The sequence below is a fragment of the Salvia hispanica genome, chromosome 3 (genome assembly GCF_023119035.1).
Source record: "Salvia hispanica cultivar TCC Black 2014 chromosome 3, UniMelb_Shisp_WGS_1.0, whole genome shotgun sequence".
Classification (NCBI taxonomy): Eukaryota; Viridiplantae; Streptophyta; class Magnoliopsida; order Lamiales; family Lamiaceae; genus Salvia; species Salvia hispanica.
The window spans coordinates 35,571,458-35,589,131 of NC_062967.1; the positions used below are offsets into that span (position 1 = coordinate 35,571,458).

The window sequence follows — 17,674 nt, forward strand, 5'->3', positions numbered from 1 at the left end:
AAGTAACTCACAATATAGTAGTAGTAATTTTTTCAAAGTTAAAAAAAAAAACTAAAAATATCTATTTTAATGTAATAACAACAAATTGTACTATCAATGCAAACTTCATAAAAATTATAGAAAATCTCATCAATTAACCTTTATCTTCATGCTATATTTTAAAATTCAGAATGAACTACGTGCATGATACCTGATCTTTCACTTTCGCACGTAAATGGTACCTGATTTTTATTTTATATCGCTTTTGGTACCTATAAATCACATTTTTGGTACTGATGCAATTTTCTTCCCAAAATATCGTCTAAACAAATACATTTTCTCATTTATGTCATAAAAGATATTTTAGGCACACATAAAATTAGTACCAAAAGTGATATTGTAATATCTTTTCTCATTCTCTTCACTCTTTATACTATTATTATTAATCAATATTAATATTATTATTTTGATATTATAAATTAATAATTAATTAATTTTTAATATCATTCAAATATAGTTGATTATAATTATAGTTATAATTATATTTAATTATTATAAATTATTATTGTTATAATACTAATTAATAAATAACTATAGTATAATTATATAAATTATGAATTATATAATATTATGTAATAATAATTGTGAATTGTATTCATAATGATATAAAGAGTCGAATATTTTTAGTTAGGTGCTTCAATCTTAAAATGAGTATAAAGTAATTTAATAAAAAATATTCAATTGATTTAATTATTTTAAATATTAATTTAATTAGATATTTTGTTCTTGATTTATATTATGAATGCAATTGATGTATGTATAAAAAACTAAAAGGAAAGAAGAAAAAGAAGATAAAAGAAAAAAGAAAGAAGAAGAAATATAAACTAAGGAGAGAAAAAAAAGAGAAGAAAGAAAGATAAAATGTTAAAAAAAAGGAAGAAAATGAAGAAAAAAAGAGTGAAGAAGAAACTAAAAAAAGGAAAAAAGGGAGAAAATATAATTACATATTTATACTATTTAATTGAAATTTTTAAAAATATCTTCTATAATAAAGAAATCATATGATTAGCATATTAAATTAATATAAAAAAATTATATATCATTTATGTGCAAAAGTGAAAGATAAGTATCGAAACGTAATTTCGCTCCAGAATTTAAAGCAATCCACGTAATATACTGGAACCTCTGTCTCCCTCTCAGAGAGTCATATGTATTGACAAATCCCAAAATATATTCCTCTTCTCTCTCTCCACCTTCTTTGCCCAGTGCGTGTGGCCCCAGCAGATCCAGAAACAAACTCCAATCTTCTCTCTCTCACGCACCTCACCTTTTTTCGCTTTTCCTTTTGCCTTTGCTTCTCTGCAAATTTAAGCCTCCTTTTCAATGTTTTCATGCCTCCCTCCTCTCTCTCTCCCTCTCTCTAAAAAAATGCAAGCTTTAGCAAAGTCTCTGAGCTGTTTCAGTTTCACTTTCATCCCATAATCCGCTCTCTTCACTGAGATTTTTTCCTCTCTCCAAGCACCCTTTTCCCGCTTTCATTGTTACCTGATTTTCCGAGCAATTTCGATGTTGGTGAAGTAATCAAGCTGTGATTTTGAGTTGGTTTTGGTTTTGGTTTTATCCTTTTCAGGTAAAGTTCCAATCTTTGTTGTTTTCTCTGAGAAGATGGATTATGGGTCTGATCTTTTCTTCATTTTCTCATCTGGGCATTTCTCTCTTCTCAGAATGCTGCCCCACTGTGTGTGTGTGTTTGTGTGTGTCAGTCAGCCAGTGTGTGTGTGTGTTTTCCTTTTGTCTTTCTCTTCTGGGATAAGTTGTGTGATCTCTCATAATTCAAGACAGTTTCTCTCTTGTCTCCATTTTGTCAAATTCTTGGTGAAAAAAAGTGAATTTATCTTCCTTAAATCTCAAATTCTTGGCTTTTCTGGCTCATGGTCAAGAACACTAATTGGTGTGATGCTTTAAAGTTGAGATGTAAACTGGTGTGATCTCTCATAATACAAGATAGTTTCTCTCTTGTTTCCATTTTCCAAATTCTTGGTGAAAAAAAGTGAATTTATCTTCCTAAAATCTCAAATTCTTGGCTTTTCTGGTTTATAGTCAAGAACATTAATTGGTGTGATGCTTTGAAGTCCAAATCTTATCTTGTCACAATCTGATCTTCTGTTGGAGGTGGTGAGTTTTTTTGGCCTAATGTCAACATAAGGAATCATATTGATGGTTTTTTCCTTGCTTAGCTGGATAAATGTCGGCTTGATCTTATCAAACGATAAAGTATTCTTGGATACTGTTTGGTCTTATATGGATGTGCAATTTTGTGAAAAGTTAGTTAGATTTTTTCATACTTCTCAAATTAAGACAGTTTTGGATTATATGATCTCCTTCTCAGAGGCTTGTGTGTTTGCTTTTCTTATTTGAAGAAGGTGGTTCTTGAATCTTTCTAGTTTGTATTTGTGTGTTTGTTGCAAATTCATATAGTTAGTAGAGAGATGATAGGTTGTAGAAAACTATGTGAAATGCTTTGGTTTAAGAAATTTAATTTGTGGTGAAGCTTGTGGGGAGTGATGTCTATTGCATGATAGAACTGTTTGTTTCTTCATGATTTTCTTTGAATTTCTGTGTAATCTTTGAGTTTTGGAATGTGATGTGTTAGTATGTCGATCTCCATATTCGTGTCTTTGTTCTGTTGGTATCAGATTTGGAGTTGAAAGAGAGGATAGTGCGACGAAAACTCTGTGAGATGCTCGTGATTTAATGTCTTAAGGATTTCATATTTGTGGTGAAGTTTGTGAGGAGTAATGTCTATTGCAGGATAGAACTGTTTTTTTCTTCATAATTTTCTTTGAATTTCTGTGACATCTTTGAGTTTTGGAATATGGTGTGTTGGTATGTATGAATTTTGTATTCGTGTGCTTGTTCTGTTTTGAAATTTGAATCGAATTTGGAGTCAGAGGAAGAGATGGTAGTTTGAAGAAAACTATTTGGAATGCTCCTGATTATTCGTATAACGTTTTCATATATGTGGCGAAGTTTGTGATGAATGTCTATTGCTGTATTGCAGGATACAACGACTTGTTTCTTCATGATTTTCTTTAAATTTCTGTGTAGTCTTTGAGTTTTGGAATATGATGTGTTAGTATGTTCGAATTTTATATTCGTGTGTTTGTTCTGTTCGAATCAAATTTGGAGTCGGAAGAGTGGATAGTGTGAAGAAAGCTATGTGAAATGCTCATTTCTGTGAATTTTTGTTGAGTTTTTGAATGTGATGTGTTAGTATGTTCGATTTGGGGGATTTTGAGCTCCTTTACGGACAATACTAACTTGTGCTGTTTTCAGTTCAAGGTGAGCCGGAGTGACTATGCAGTGCAGTAGCTACACACCCGTGTATTGCCACACGAGGGATCTGAATTCCGGTGCAGGTGGCTATTCTTGGCACCTGTATGGAGAAGAAAGAGGCTACACCGACACCATTTTTGTGCCATCGTCTGATCAGTACGTAGGTTATGACAAGGGAATGGTGAAACAGATCATACAGAATCACGAAGCCACGTTTAGGTTTCAGGTATTCATCATCAGACCTTTTAACTTTGCTTCATCTGTTGATTGAGACGAAACGTTGGTATATATGTTTAGTATTCTTTGTTCGTTTCATCAAAACTAGAGTGGCCCTCTCGACATAAAAATGATATTAGGAGGGGCATTCGTGTTGCGTAATGTTGAGCTGTTTAATGTTTTCAACGCACAGGTTCAGGAGCTGCACCGTTTACACGGAAGGCAGAGGGACTTGATGGATGAAATGAGAGTGAGACGGCATTTACTGTCTCAAACATCAGAATCAATCTATTCCTCGTCTCATCCCGGGGTTGGAATTCCTCATAAGTCTTCTCCTGCAATAGACTGGCTTCTTGGAAATCTTTCACATCGTGAGTTGTCTGATCTAACATCAAGGAACGTTCAAGGGCCTAAACATTTCGTTGCAGAGAGCTTTCTGAGACCTGCAACTCTACAATCCGAGTGTGGCATAAGAAGAAATAGTAGCGAACAAAGTGGAATTGTCGACCTTCATATTCCAGCTCATATGTACCAAGACGATCAGGTGAAGCAGTTCAAAGCACCCGAGTTGACATATCGTACCCCTGAGAAAATATCCGACTTCCAGCATGCTACTCGTTCAGACTTTGGTTCGACTAAAACATGGGATTTGTCGAGATCCAGTTCAGATATCAGGAAAACGTATTGTTTCATTGATTTGAACGAGCCCATAGAGCCGGAGTCATTGCCTACTAGTTCGTCTGATCCTCTCGGAGCCTTCACTGGTCTCGATATTGATTTGAATTTGTTGCCATTTGATGATGAACCGATTGTACAGAACAGAGGCAGTGACAGTTTCTTGAAAACTGAAGGTTACATAGACTTGAACAGTGGCGTAGCACACGAGCATCTGGCTCCATCGAGCTCCTCGACTCCTGAGCAAAGATCGTTGAAGGGACCAGTGAGCCCGGAGAACGAGGAGCGTTCTCCTCCAAGAGGAGAATCCGAAGATATTCAACTGGAAACATCGGAAGAGCCATTCGTGGAACTCGATAACACCACTGCTGCAAAAACTCTAGTCGCGATTTTTTCCTCCGGAGTCGTGGTAGACGCTGATGTTCTCGATCCACTAGCAAACTTCAGAAACCTGTGCTGGTTTGCTGAAGTGGTTGTGAAACTCGAGACAGATGCAACGGAGGAAAACACTCTAAACTCGTCTCGTTTCAGCAAACGCTCTTCCGGGAAGGGCCAGAAGAGGGGGAAGAAGGGCTTCAAACAGGGCAGCGCGAAAACAAGGAAACAATCCAAGTTATCAATGAGCTCGATCTTGAAGCAGTCCGGTGGTGCTGTTGTGCGGAGCTGGGGAGGGACTAGGAGACGGCAAGGAGGCCGGAGGCGTAGGGATAGTCGATTCTTGCTTGTGATGGTTTGATTGTTAGGATATGATGTTACACGTTGAAATTAGATTCTTGACTGGATGATATGTTGATGTACATATACAAATGAATTAGTCTTGCTACTGTGGTTGATTTGTTCAGTTAATTGAGATTAATTTGTTGTAAGATTGAATTTGTCCGAGATTATCCAAGATTAATTTTGTAATACACGGAAAGAGCAAGAGGCTCGAGACCCGAAGCCGATATTTCTTGTGTATTTTAGACTACGGTTAACCAACATGTTAATTACGATGTATTGGACCGAATTTTGCTATGAAAAATCTACCCCCGTGCCATACAAAATGATAGTTCCGAATGACTTTCATCGAATATGGAGTGGAAAATTTATAAGTCAAGCCTAATCTTTAAATGACAGTCTCGAGATTAAATATTGGGCATTATCTATCTAACCGGACAACATTCATTAAGTTATACTACAAAACTCAAACAAAAAAGATAAATTTGATAACAACACATTTGCCACTAACTAGATATATATTCTATACTATTGGCATTAGTTCACAAATTTATTGAAGATTATTACACTTCCAGTTGAGTTCCAGATATATTTAGTGTTCAAAAATCTGAAAATGAAGATAAATAAACCAAAACTTCCATAACAGTATATATCATCCAAGCTATGATACATATATAAATACCACACTTTACTCAACACAAGCTTTTAAGGTTGTCTGAAAAGTAAACCAAAAGATAAATGAAGCTTGAACTCACGATTCTGCCATGAATGAATATCTATCTGAACTCTGCAATCTCAAACACCCGAGCAGTTTCATCGATCGAAACAGACACAAGGTATTCTCCATTAGACGACACAGCAATGGATTGAATGGCATCGGAGTGTCCACTGAGCACTTTGGCACAATCTCCGGATAGGCTGTCCCATATGCGTACCTTCCCGTCAAGACAGCCTGTGGCTATGTATCTCGAACCGGCAAGCCATAGCAAACATGTCACGGTGTCCTGCACAACGTAGGGAAATCATGTACTCTTAAGCCTGCCTCTATCGAAAAAAGAACTCATGATAACTAGTTATGCAAACCTCGTGTTCGCATATGCAACGTGGAGATGAATGCTGATCCCAGATTATGAGCTTCTTGTCCAGGCCTCCGGTTGCAGCCCTCCAGCTATCCCGTCGAGAGCTACAAGAAGGAAGTTATACCAGTAAATATTCTACGCAATTTTCACAAGAGAATGTCCGAATGAATCTTTTCTATGTCTAATTCGTCCAGGAAGAGGAAAAAGTGGCAGGGGAAAACCTTGGTTCAAAAGCAACGGACTCTACTGATTCTGTATGTGCATTCAAGGAGAGAACAACCTGTGGATTGAGACATGATAAGATCACTCATTTGCCTAAGCAGTATAAGAAATAATGAGAGGTGAAATGAGGTAAAGAAGTACCTTGCCCGTTGATATATTGACAACGTGCACCGAACCATCGCTTGAACCAGTAATGACAAGACTAGAATCGGAGCTGATTGTCAAGCATGTGATTCCTTCAGTGTGATAAGGATGACCTTTTAATAAAAATACAGTTCGTTTATCAGATTTCGGTGTTGTAGCAAAAAATTGCAGATATGAAAGAATTTAAAGAAAAGAAAAGGAAAATGGAACAAGTATAATAATAATGGAAAGGGAAGTCGTAAATAGTGTAGTCATATATACAACAAAAGGCAGCTCAAGTTTCACACATAGATGAAAATGAAAACAAAAACCAACCAAATAACGTACCTCTAACATCATGAATGATTTCCGCATTTTTAGGGTTCCAAATTTTCATAGTTGCATCATCAGAACCACTACAAATTATTTTACCTTCAGAAAGTGAAATTATCAGATGATGAAGCCACCAAAATACAAAATCATAGCAAAAGGAAAGGTCAAGAGGCTTTTCTCATGACAACAAGTCCATACCATCGGGTGTAAAATCTCCGCAGGTCACACTACCCCCATGACCTGAGAAAACATTGAGATAAGCGCCCCCTTTGTCAGCATTCCACATCCAGATTGAGGCATCCTCTGCACCAGCCAAGACTAAGTGTCCTTTCGGATGCCACCTGACCCACTAACAACACATCATTGATATAGCATAAACATGAAGTAAACTATGGCAAATTACACCTCCATAACTTCGTAAAAATAACCTCAATGCCTGCACCAGGACCCTCAAGAGTACATTTCAATTCTTCCTTTGCTACGTCCCACACTTTCACTACTCCATCCAAGCCTCCAGATGCAATCAGTTGTCCATCCATGCTGAAGGATAAACTAGATACAGTTTCCTGGTGGCCTGTAGCGGATGTTTAAGAAGATGAAACATACAAACGGACGTACTAAAAGCGTTTCTACTCTTCGATAAAAAGAAGTTGTTCGATACTGAGACATGCACTTAATAAGAGATAAAGGTCAGTGAATAATGTGATAAACTAATGCTTTAGTAGTCCGAAAAAAATACCATAAAAAACAGTATTTACATGTCTAGGACTGCATTTATACCATGCTATAATAATGAATTAGCGAAACTGACAATTTAACTGAGTAACTTTATGGAATCAATAAATTCTTCAGCAATATATGATTTTCACCATATAATAAGAAGACATGGACAGTTTTTTGATAAAGGTCAATCCACTGAACTTTTATTTGAAAAGTAATAGTAGTGTATTTTTCATCCAGTTCTTTGCTCCAAGAGGATCCAAAACAAGAAAAATTTGTTGGAAAGGTTTAGATTGTTGATAATTAAACACATACTTAAAACTCTGATACATTAAAAGCCATTTACGTTCATATATCAGACAACTAAAACCGTGAACAGGAAGACAGGAGACCAATTCCACACACCTTGCAATTCAAAAGCCCAATCCCCTTGACCAATCCTCCACAAAAATCCTTTATCATCTCCGCCTCCAGTTGCCACTAGAGAAGCATCTGTTGGACTACATGCAGCACTATACAGTTCACCTAGATGCAAAAGAAGCATTTATTAAGAACACATTATTAGATGTACGAACCAGATCAGATTTTTTAAGAATGAGTAACATGTACACAATAAAACTAAAAAAAAACCGAAAGACGAGAATAGTATAGTTCACCTGTGTGACCAGTGAATATATGTACAGAATCATCAACTCCATCTGCAGCCAAAGAAGGATGATGGGGTAAGACAACAATACGAAATTGTTTTTCTTTCACAAATGCCAACATGGATTAAATTTAAATAAGTGACATGGTTGAAAGAAAATTGCATTAAATGGACGCACCAAATTCTTCTTCTCCACCGGAGCCACCTTCCTCATCAGCATCAGGGAGTTCTAAAGCCACAATTAGGTCAATCAGTACAAAAACGTACAAAAGCGCACTACACATATTATAAAGAAGATAGAATCTCAACCAGCATGTTTGTAATCAAATACACTCTATAGAAGATAATAACACAGCTGCACAATTGTACCTTCATCATCGATTTCATACTCGTTAATTATATCACTTTCATCTATGAAAGTCTGCTCCCCATTATCATTGTCGTCGTGGACTGGAGATGGCGCATTCATTTCTAAGAAAACAAACATATCATTTGAAGCCAACAAAGCTAAAACAATCAAAAATCAAACAATACAGCAGAATAATCATATCAGAGTGTGATACTACTAGACTAATTTGTCCACTAAACACAATCAAACTCAAGCATCAACCAACATAATGCCTAAAAATGAGTATAAACATATAAACATAATTTCTTCATTGGCATCCATTTACCAATTTAATCAATCTTTTTTCCTTTTCTCAAAATCTTCATATGCGAATCAGTTGAGAAATATTAATTCAGCAGATTTCAGCAAAAAAAATCGCAAACTTGAAATCAGCAAACTTCAACCGATTCATACAATTGATACAGCAATGAGCAGTAATAAAAATATAAATCCATAACAATACACAAGCTTAAACAGCCTATGAATATAGTAATAGATTGAGAAATTCCAACTTCAATTATGCCAAAACATCAAAAGCCAAAGTATTGAGCAAAACACCTATTTCTACATAAAACATCCTACCATACAAGTTTGAGCATCACGTCAAGCCAATTACCATGAAACACTCCCAAATCAATTTATAAATTCACGGCCAGCTCAATTCAAGTACAACTCTCGCTACTTCAATCTTTTAGAATAAAAGAGGAATAAGAAATAAAAAAAAATTGACCAATTTTCCGCAAGCAATAAGCGTCGGTGTGAAGCTTCTAAGATTTCAAATACCTCGGAGGGGAGAACTGGCGGCGCTGGAGAGCTGGCTGAACCAGCGGCAGCAAATGGCAGCGGATGCGGGTGGAAGGAGTAGAATCGGTACAGGCGGCGGGTGGAAGGAGTTGATTCGATAAAGCAGTCTCAGACTTAAAGAGTTGGAGGAAAACTTAAACCTACATTAAAAGTTCAAAACTTTAAAAAAAAGCTTAATAAAAAAAATTACATTATGATTTTTGAGTCACACCAGTTAGCAAGTATTAAAATTACAAAATAAAATTACTTATATACATACAGGGTATCTCGGGCCTAACCCAATTCTGCCGATTTTGTGGAGTAACGGGATTACCCGTTTTGACACCCTAGTAAAGACGGCCAAATTTTTCAAAAATTGAATTACTATAAATTACGGACATTGGAATTTTTGCAATTATCTATCCAAAGAAATATGCGATAATGTGACAATTGATTTTAAAATTGTACTAGTAATTTTTTGGGATATTGGTCTCTAAGACCATCTTCAATAGTACTGCAAAATTTAAAATACAAATGCAGTAGAATAATCCCTCCAACAGTATTGTAAAACCAATCTTATTATAGATTTTTGAAGAAAAAATATCTAAAAGTACTTTTCATGATTTGAGTTTTCATAATTTGAGTTATTGCATAAAGTTCAAATCAATTCATATTTATCAAAATAGAAGAAGAGAAGGAAAAGAGATTAAAAGCTATGGACAAGAAAACTTACAGAAGAAAGCAGCGGCAGGCGCGTAGAAGATGTTGTCAAATACTATTAACCTAATTTGGTTTTATTTGGTTGTTTACTAATTAGTGGGCTAGCCCATAATTAGTATATACTGTACTATAAGTTAATAGTATTCAGCATAATTAGAAAAAGTTAATCTATTGTTTAAATAAAAAATACGATAACTTGTTTTATTTTGTTCCCAAATAGAGAATCCAGTTTTCCTTTGAATATAAATCTGTGGACGACAATTTACGTACATAATTCAACATTAAGAATTGTTTATTTTAAATTTTTTAAATCATGTAATTTTTTATTTATTAAAGTAATTGATTTCATATATAGTTATATTAATTAATAAATTTAACTATTATATTAGTATTTAATTTAAGAGTGAATTACATAAATGGTACCTGGTCTTTCACTTTCGCACATAAATGGTACCTAATCTTTATTTTATATCGTTTTTGGTACCCAGTGACAAAAATAACCCCATGTACCATATATGTGATTTTTTTTCTTGGAGGATATTTTTGGAAATTTCAATTAAATAGTACCAAATATGTGATTATTTTTTCTTCCTTTCTTATTTCTCTTTTTCTTCATTTTCTTCTTTCTTTTTAGTATTTTTTATCTTCCTTTCTTTTATTTTTTTTCTCCTTAGTAAAATGTTTCTTCTTCCTTCTTTTTTCTTCTTTCTTTTTAGTGGTTTATAAATACATCTAATTGCATTCATAATATAAATAAAAAATAAAATACCTAATTAAATTAATTACTTAAAGTAATTAAATCAATTGAATATTTTTTATTAAATTATTTAATACTCATTTTAAGGTTGAAACACCTAACTAAAAATACAATTCACAATGTTATATTTTTATCAAGGCTATATTGATTAGTTACTAATTTAATGTAAAATAATAATAATTATTGTTACATAATATTATGTGATTCATAATTTATATAATTATACTATAATTATTTATTAATCACTATCAGTTTTTAGTATTATAACAATAATAATCTATATTGATTAGTTACTAATTTACTGTAAAATAATAATAATAATTATTATAATATTATGTGATTCATAATTTATATATATATACTACAATTATTTATTAATTACTATTATTTTTTAGTATTATAACCATAATAGTCTATATTGATTAGTTACTAATTTAATGTAAAATAATAATAATAATAATTATTACATAATATTATGTGATTCATAATTTATATAATTATACTACAATTATTTATTAATTACTATCAATTTTTAGTATTATAACAATAATAATTAAATATAATTATAACTATAGTTATATTTAAGTATATTTGAATGATATTAAAAATGAAAATTAATATTAATATTGATTAGTTATAATAGTATAAAGAATTAGGAGAATGAGAGAAGATATTATAATATCAATTTTGGTACTAATTTTATGTTTGTCCAAAATACCCTCTATGACATAAATGAGAAAATATATTTGTTTAAAGGGCATTTTGGGAAGAAAATTGCATCAGGTACCAAAAATGTGATTTATAAGTACCAAAAACGATATAAAATAAATATCAGGTACCATTTACGTGCGAAAGTGAAAGATCGGGTACCATTTATGTAATTCACTCTTAATTTAATTTAAGTTGTTGAAAATGTGTATGGGGTTAATGTATAATTTATATAAAATATATAGGTATGATTGTAAAGTATGAAAAGCAAGTGGGTGGGGAATATCCTTTTGGGTTTGAGTTTAGTGCAAATGGTCGGAGTAAAATCAATATTTAGTGTGACATTTACACTAAAATGGGTTTGAGTTTTGTGTAATGGCTGAAGATGCTCTAAAACCATGAACTTTGCCTAATAAACTTTAAAATTGGTCTATAATATCACAAGCTTTGCATTTTGTTTGGTATTTTCCAAACTCACTCAAATAAGGTATTTTCATCAAAATTTTATTTTACGTAGGCAACCGTAATACGTTTTATGATATTTTAAACCACTTTTAAGTTCATAACATGTAGGATAAAAAGTCACGTTGAAAACCACGTTAATTTAATTGTGTCAAGTTATGATAAAAAAAACCCTCGTAAGTTAGTTTAATATATATGCCATGGAAAACACCAACTAAAGTGCAAAATTTGTGATATTACTATATGCCAATTTTAAAATTCATGAAAAATACCAAATTTTAAGCAAAGTTTATGATTTTAAGGACCAATATCTCTAATTTTGTTGCATACCTAACTGAATAAATATCTAGCACGGTCCGTTTAGACCAAGCGTTACAAAACTAACCCATTACTCACATCAATTAAATAGGAATCATTATATTTAATTATTCTACAGTAATTTATTTAGATGTTTTTTTTTGCACAAGATTAGATTAATGGTGTTCACTGAATTAAGTAGGGAATTTTTTTGACTCTATTGGTTCCATTTTTTGCAATGGATTTTTTTTAGCAACAATTAGTCTTGCTTATCATTTTCCAAACCAACATTTTCTATGGCAATTATCATTCTCCTGTCTTTCCAAATAAAATAAGAGAGCTTCATTATTTAAAATAGTGATTTAAAAGCTATATAGATGATACTTAATCACAGAAAAACTAGGAAATTTAGTTGTTTAAAGTAGAAAAAACACAGTTGCTTTAGTCTGAAAATTTAACAAAGTCAAGATAGATAGATAGATGCATATATAGAGGTTGGATGTTCAAAGGAGTCTGCGGCGCTTGAGGTCTTGCTTAACGCCGTGTTGCCTGCCCTTGAGGTGCTGCTCGAACGCGTCTTGGTTCATGCAAGGAACTCTGCACACCTCACAGACTATAGGCGCTTTCGAGGATTTGTGCCCGCCCCTCTCCTTGCACAGCTGCAGCTCTTGCACCTTGGCCGTGTGCTTCTGCCCCTTGAAGTGCATCTGCAATGCACCAGCGTCGCTGCACCAGATTTCGCAGAGGTCACATCTAGTTTTCGAGACAGTGGTGGTGTTGGATTCCCTCTTCCTTTTCATGAAGCTAATCTTGGCCTTGTGCTTCCGCCCTCTCAAATGCTGCTGCATTACTAAGGCGCTCGAGCAGCTGGCCTTGCAGAGATCGCAGACCAAATTCTCCGCGGGCTTGCTCATCTTGCTGGGAGGAGGTGGTGGTGTGGCAGGCTTCTTGGGCGTTGTAGCTTTCCTCTTCAAGAATGAATGAGGCCCTGTTGAGACGATGGTCTTTGGGAGAAACGGATTGGGCCTCGAAGATGGATTTCCTCTTGAAAATGGCAGCTGAGAGATGGGGAAACAATAGGTCAAAAAATGAAACATGTATGGCTAAAAACAGATGTTTGTTACCTCGTTTGGTGGATTCAGATGCTCGTTGCGTGGTATTCCGGGTGGACCTTGCCACGCCTCCTGTGGCAACGAACGAGGCCTTTTTGGGATGATGGTCTTTGGGAGACAGGGGAAAGTTAGGTTAAAAAGAACCATATATGGGAAAAAAGAGGTTAAAAATAAATGCGTTATACCTCATTTGGTGGTTGATTCAGATGCTCGTCGCGTGAAATTCCCGGTGGACCTTGCAACGGAAGAGGCCTTTTTGGGACGATGTTCTTTGGGAGATGACGAAAAGTTGGGCTAAACTGAACCATATATGGGAAAAAATAGGTTACAAATCAAAATTTTTGTTACCTCATTTGGTGGAGGATGAGCTTGAGCTTTGTTGCACGGTGGATTCAGATGGTCGTAGCGTGATATTCCAGGTGGACCTTGCAACGGAAGAGGCCTTTTTGGGACGATGGTCTTTGAGATGAGGAAAAGTTAGGTTAAAAAGAATCATATATGGGAAAAAATAGGTTAAAAACAAATGTTTTGTTACCTCATTTGATGGAGGATGAGCTTGAGCTTTGTTGCACGGTAGATTCAGATGCTCATCGCGTGATAGTCCCGGTGGACCTTGCAACGGAAGAGGCCTTTTTGGGACGATGGCCTTTGAGATGAGGAAAAGTTAGGCTAAAATGAATCATGTATGGTTAAAAACAAATGTTTTGTTACCTCTTTTGATGGAGGAAGAGTTTGAAGTTTGTTCCTTGGTTCAGTCGAATCTCGGGCTGCTGGATTCAGATAGTCAGCGGGTGAGAATCCGGGCGGACCCTGCCAAGGCTCCTGTTGCATGAACCAGTGTAAGAAGAGGATTCGGGAAGAAAGTGATGAGAAAAATACTCACATCTTTGATCATAAGTGGTCCAGGTGGTGGTGTCTGAGTTTTAGACGATTGTCGAGGAACGCCCTCTTTAGAGGCTGCGCGTTCGACCAACCAAGCCTTGAAGCTTATTTTCCGGTTACACTCCAAAGATGCATCAGAAAGTATAGAAGGATACTAATGTAAAAAGATGCATCAGAAAAGTATAGGATTTGATTTTGAACTATTATTTTTAGCTACATTTTGTACTATGACTCTGTTGTATTCATACAGATTACTTGAATAAGTTAAGCACATTTTGAAGGTACGGAAAATGATGTTTGTAGCCACAAATAAAGCATGTAAAATGGAGTATTAATTAAATCTAAGCCGTTGAAAAAAATAAAGCCAAAAATAAGGTTAGAACCTGAAGTTTAAGAAGTGAGGGGTCTGGTTTTTGCTCATCTGTAGCCATATTTATCTATCATGAAAAAAATAAAAATTAACACTAAAAATGGATGAAAATTAGTACTATCTCACAACAGAGTGAATAAATGTTTTACTACTCATTACATAAATACTAATTAAAACTAATATTTGGTGTTAATCTGCATGAGTTCCAGTTAGTATCATTCTACTGGTAAATAATCATTCAATCATGAAATATTAATTTGAAAGAGAAAGTAAATGTGAGACAGAACAACATAAAAATCAAAACAGAACACATTAATAATATTTTTTCATGCAAGGAAAATAATACTTGCCTTAATGGAAGAAAGAAGGATTTGGAGGAATGAGCATTGCAAAAGTTTGAGTCTTTTTTATGCTCATCTATTTTTATATAGACTGAAATTTGTCAGAAATTAAAAAAATAAACAAAATAATAAAGTATTTTTCTTAATATGGCAGTTACCTAATCAATTGAACATACACTAATCAATAATTAATATGGCAGTTACCTAATAAATTGAGCACTACCTACACCATTTGTTTAGGTGAATTTGATATATAGACAATCAGGATTACGTTAATTTGTAGATAATAGTGTGGATATTTGATAGATTGATGCAGTAATAAATATATTCAGTTACGAATTGGATGTGTCATTGGATTAAATTTTGAGCACAATTACTTCAAACTGGACGTGCCATTAGAGAAAGATGATAATTTAGTAACTGCCATGGATTAATCTTTGAACCCATTAATTATTTCAAATATTAATTTTCCGCATTAATTTTTAAATTATAGAGTAATTGAATTTAGGCGTTTAGCAAACGTTGAACTCTTTCCAATTATTTTTATTTCAATATTATAAATATTTTAAAAAATAAAATAAAATAAATTTGAAAACAATTGAAGAAATAAGAAGGATCAATTGAATTGGGGGGTCTCTTTACTTTATTCTACATAATTACATATTAGTCTTTTCTTTATTTTATAATTAATCCTAATTAATATAGGAATAAGAAGAGACTTCTTAATTACAATATTAAACAGAACAAATCTCTATAAATACTCATTCACGATTCAATCACAATTCCAATAATAAAAAGTAAGAAAAAGGAAGGTTGGGAGCGTGTACTCAAATTTAACAAGGAATGCGAATCGCGGAATTTTGTTTTGAAATTAATGAGTATTTTTTTGGAATTTTATAGTCATGAACTTTGTGTATTGTGATTTTTCAATATTGACCTTCTTGCACAATTTTATATCATAAACTCTTGTGGTCCCCAAACAAATTACAATATAGGATATGTGATTGATTTTTGTTTGAAATTCCATAACTGGCTTGATGAGGAAGATGATTCTAATGCGAGATGAAAAAAGTGATGAGATGATTACCAGAAAATATGAAAGTTGCTGGAAATAGATGGAAGCGAATGTAAATGATTGAGGGAGAAGGTAAGATGGAAACATATTAGAGCAAAAGAGAAGTGGTGGTGGAAAACATATTTTAACTTTATTGAATTTATTGAATTTTTCATTTGCTTTCTAATCTACTATTTCTTGATTAATAGAGTTGAATTAATACTTTATTGTTAACTAATTTTCAATTAATGAAATTTATTAAATGGTGATTAGTTTAGCTTAGAAAGTCTAATCTACAATCACATATAATATCTATTAATTACCACTTTCAATAATATTGATGTCAATGGGGTAAATTTACGTCCCAATTGAAAGATTTAGATCATTCCGTTGTCAAGGTTATTGAAATATTGGATGTATAATAAAAATATATATTATGCGAAATTATTTTTTTCAGAATGTATTAAAGTGGGATTATCAACTTAAATAAATTGCATGATACAATATGAAATTTAACAAAATATTAATTATTATTGTTGTTGTTGTTATTTTTATAATAATATTAATAATAAAAAATGCATAATACATAAATTCTAAAATCACAAGCCAAATAATATGTTTAATGTATATTAATTTGCAACCGTGCAATTTATTGAATAAATTATATATTTAATAAGTACTATAATAATAAGAATTTTGTTCTGGTATTTACATTATATGAAATAATGATAAGCGATGTGGCCATGTGGGGTTAATGTGATTGAAAAAGTATAATTCAAAGAGGATGCCGAATATTCTTTTGTTTATCATTTCATAAATTTTATTTTACATAATGAAACAAGTATGAAAAAATTAAAATGAGTCGTGCATCGCACGGGCGTGACACTAGTAGTAATAATAATCAGATCACTACAACATATCACTAAAATCGCATTGCGAATAATTGTACTACCAACTTTCCAATAATTTCTAAAAAAATATTTTATAGCTTATGATATTGTATTGAATCATTAAATCATGGCACGAGATCATCCTGCCTGTATCAATGCAATATACAAAAAATATCAATGAGGTGTATTAATGTCAATTAACAAATTATAATTAATTTATAAAAAATATCTCAAAACTTTAAATAATTATAATCTCAATTTAAATTTTACACAACATATATCAAATTAAATGTAATTTTATAAGGATTCTAACAAGATCTCAATTGCATAGGTTCCAATGTTAAAATATTAAAAAAATTCTTGAATTTTCTTATTTTTTAAGAAGAAGTTTAATTTCAAAGTAGCTATCAAAATATGTAAATATAATACATATACAATGTCAATGCTAAACTATGTTGATATATTCAAGGAATCGCATTGATATTTTTTATACACTATATTAACAGTTTGTCCAAATTCCCAAATTTGATACTCCTTCTTCTTATCTTTTTAAATTAAATAATAAAACGAAATTACAACACGTGACAATTTATAGACTACTAGATCTCTGGAAATTATATATGCACGGACAAAATTCAATTTTTTTAAAAAAATTTGTATGTTAGTCACCAATGCCTGGAAAATATTGAACAATTATAAAATTAAGCTAAAGTATTTTGGTTTCAAATTATACATAATTAAGCTAAATTATTTATGCATAATTATAAATAATTGAGAAAAATATACTAAAAATTATGGAATAATAAAAAAAACGAAAACCATCTTCTTCTCTCTCCTCTGCATGCATCGTTGCATCTATTCCTG

At 32.9% G+C, this 17,674-nt stretch overlaps 3 protein-coding genes across 5 annotated transcripts; 1 reads left to right on the plus strand and 2 right to left on the minus strand.

The window, feature by feature from the left end:
- Positions 1-1,208: 1,208 nt before the first annotated feature.
- On the plus strand, positions 1,209-5,072 carry LOC125216009. Of its 3 annotated transcripts, none has more exons than XM_048117607.1 (3): positions 1,209-1,609; positions 3,316-3,541; positions 3,725-5,072. In XM_048117607.1, exons 2-3 carry the CDS (start codon positions 3,338-3,340, stop codon positions 4,940-4,942), a joined length of 1,422 nt encoding a protein of 473 aa, XP_047973564.1. In that variant the 5' UTR covers positions 1,209-1,609; positions 3,316-3,337; the 3' UTR covers positions 4,943-5,072. The 3 variants fall into 3 exon arrangements, with proteins under 3 accessions (XP_047973564.1, XP_047973565.1, XP_047973566.1); XM_048117608.1 differs by lacking the exon at positions 1,209-1,609 and adding an exon at positions 1,622-2,154; XM_048117609.1 differs by lacking the exon at positions 1,209-1,609 and adding an exon at positions 2,247-2,402.
- Positions 5,073-5,537: 465 nt separating this feature from the next.
- Positions 5,538-9,371, minus strand: LOC125216790 (angio-associated migratory cell protein). Its single transcript, XM_048118560.1, has 12 exons — positions 9,218-9,371; positions 8,416-8,517; positions 8,225-8,275; positions 8,057-8,098; positions 7,806-7,925; positions 7,109-7,254; positions 6,879-7,029; positions 6,696-6,779; positions 6,366-6,481; positions 6,224-6,282; positions 6,007-6,106; positions 5,538-5,927 (listed from the first exon to the last, which is right to left on the minus strand). The coding sequence occupies exons 2-12, from the start codon at positions 8,513-8,515 to the stop codon at positions 5,700-5,702; spliced, it is 1,197 nt and encodes a 398-aa protein (XP_047974517.1). The 5' UTR covers positions 8,516-8,517; positions 9,218-9,371; the 3' UTR covers positions 5,538-5,699.
- A 3,293-nt stretch (positions 9,372-12,664) lies between these two features.
- Positions 12,665-13,813, minus strand: LOC125209977 (zinc finger matrin-type protein 3-like). The gene is made up of 5 exons (XM_048109554.1): positions 13,809-13,813; positions 13,622-13,715; positions 13,459-13,572; positions 13,286-13,381; positions 12,665-13,219 (listed from the first exon to the last, which is right to left on the minus strand). Exons 1-5 carry the CDS (start codon positions 13,811-13,813, stop codon positions 12,665-12,667), a joined length of 864 nt encoding a protein of 287 aa, XP_047965511.1.
- Between the last annotated feature and the right edge of the window lie 3,861 nt (positions 13,814-17,674).

Excerpts from the sequence above, each read along its gene's own strand:
- LOC125209977 (XM_048109554.1), bottom strand. Across the intron at positions 13,382-13,458 it reads TGAATCAACCACCAAATGAG|ACCATCATCCCAAAAAGGCC; the intron begins GTATAACGCATT and ends TGTCTCCCAAAG. Across the intron at positions 13,220-13,285 it reads ATCTGAATCCACCAAACGAG|CTGCCATTTTCAAGAGGAAA; the intron begins GTAACAAACATC and ends CCCATCTCTCAG.
- LOC125216790 (XM_048118560.1), bottom strand. The coding sequence starts at position 8,515 with ATGAATGCGCCATCTCCAGTCCACGACGACAATGATAATGGGGAGCAG. Across the intron at positions 8,276-8,415 it reads GTATGAAATCGATGATGAAG|AACTCCCTGATGCTGATGAG; the intron begins GTACAATTGTGC and ends TTGTGGCTTTAG. Across the intron at positions 5,928-6,006 it reads GTTGCATATGCGAACACGAG|GACACCGTGACATGTTTGCT; the intron begins GTTTGCATAACT and ends TACGTTGTGCAG.
- LOC125216009 (XM_048117607.1), top strand. The coding sequence starts at position 3,338 with ATGCAGTGCAGTAGCTACACACCCGTGTATTGCCACACGAGGGATCTG. Across the intron at positions 3,542-3,724 it reads AAGCCACGTTTAGGTTTCAG|GTTCAGGAGCTGCACCGTTT; the intron begins GTATTCATCATC and ends TTCAACGCACAG.